The 1,206-nt window shown below is 49.3% G+C and overlaps 1 protein-coding gene across 1 annotated transcript; it reads right to left on the bottom strand.

The window, feature by feature from the left end:
• Window positions 1–380: 380 nt before the first annotated feature.
• LOC138870619 (uncharacterized) lies at window positions 381–749 on the bottom strand. Its single transcript, XM_070148441.1, has one exon. It carries the CDS (start codon window positions 747–749, stop codon window positions 381–383), a length of 369 nt encoding a protein of 122 aa, XP_070004542.1.
• Window positions 750–1,206: the final 457 nt, after the last annotated feature.

Genomic DNA, 1,206 nt, shown 5'->3' with positions numbered 1-1,206 from the left:
ACTTTTGTTTATTTAGACAATAGGAAACGTTGTACATTCAACAATGATAGTTCATTTAGCACTTTTAATTCTGTCGGTGCCGTTCTGTAAGGTGGAATTGATATAGGTTGCGTGCCTGGCATCACGTCGATCCCAAAATCAATCTCCCTATCTGGTGGGACCCCAGGGAACTCATCTGGAAAGACATCCGGAAATTCATTCACAACTGGCAAAGACTCAAGGCTAGGCGCCTCGGCATTGGTGTCCGTAACATGGACTAAATGATAGATACCCCCTTCTTGATCATCTTCGCGGACTTAAGGTAAGAAATAAAACGACCTAAACCGACCTTTTGGCACTACATTATCTCCCTTCCATTTAACAACATGCTCATTAGGAAATTAGAGCCTCATGGTTCTAGTCTGACAATCAAGTTTGGCAAAGCATGAATAAAGCCAATCCATTCCCATTATTACATCAAAATCGACCATCCCCAATTCAATAAGATCGGCCATGGTATCCCTACCACGCACCATGACAACACAACCTCTATAGACTCGAGCACCCGTGATTGACTCACCAATCGGAGTAGACACCAAAAATGGCTCATGAAGATGATCCGGTTGTATCCCAAATTCCATAGCAACAAAAGGGGTAACATAGGACAAGGTGGAACCGGGGTCAATAAGTGCATACACATCATGAGATTGGACAGTCAGAATACCTATAACAACATCTGGCGAAGCCTCTACAGTCTGGCGACCACTCATAGCATAGAACCGGCTGGGTCCTCCTGAACTCTGCGCACCACCCCTAGCTACACCATGCCCTGCAGGTGCTGGGGTACCTCGAGCTGGAGAGGGGGCTGAAGATGTGGCAGCTGCTGGACTGGATGACTATGCAGTGCCCCTACCCACTCCATGGCGGGACACACGACAATGCCTCTGAATATGACCCCTCATCCCACATCCATAGCATATAGGTAACTCCAAGTAGCAAATCCACGAGTGCATCTTCCCGCACCTGGGGCACGGAGACCTCTGCTGCTGCTGGGACCTCTCTCCTGACCGAACCCGCTGGTGGGATCCCCTGTTGCCCTGACCCGGCCTGAAACAACTCCGCTGTTGCTGTTGGCTACGCCCTGATGTTGGTGCACTGGCTGAAGACTGTGCAACAGACTGGGATGGCCTTGACGATCCTCCCCTGAAAGATGATCTTCTCCAACCT

This window comes from Nicotiana sylvestris, chromosome 6 (genome assembly GCF_000393655.2).
Source record: "Nicotiana sylvestris chromosome 6, ASM39365v2, whole genome shotgun sequence".
NCBI classification, from domain to species: domain Eukaryota; kingdom Viridiplantae; phylum Streptophyta; class Magnoliopsida; order Solanales; family Solanaceae; genus Nicotiana; species Nicotiana sylvestris.
This window is presented reverse-complemented; position numbering and strand designations above follow the sequence as displayed.

What these genes read in the sequence shown, in the direction of transcription:
- LOC138870619 (XM_070148441.1), bottom strand. Translation starts at nt 749, where the DNA reads ATGAGTGGTCGCCAGACTGTAGAGGCTTCGCCAGATGTTGTTATAGGT.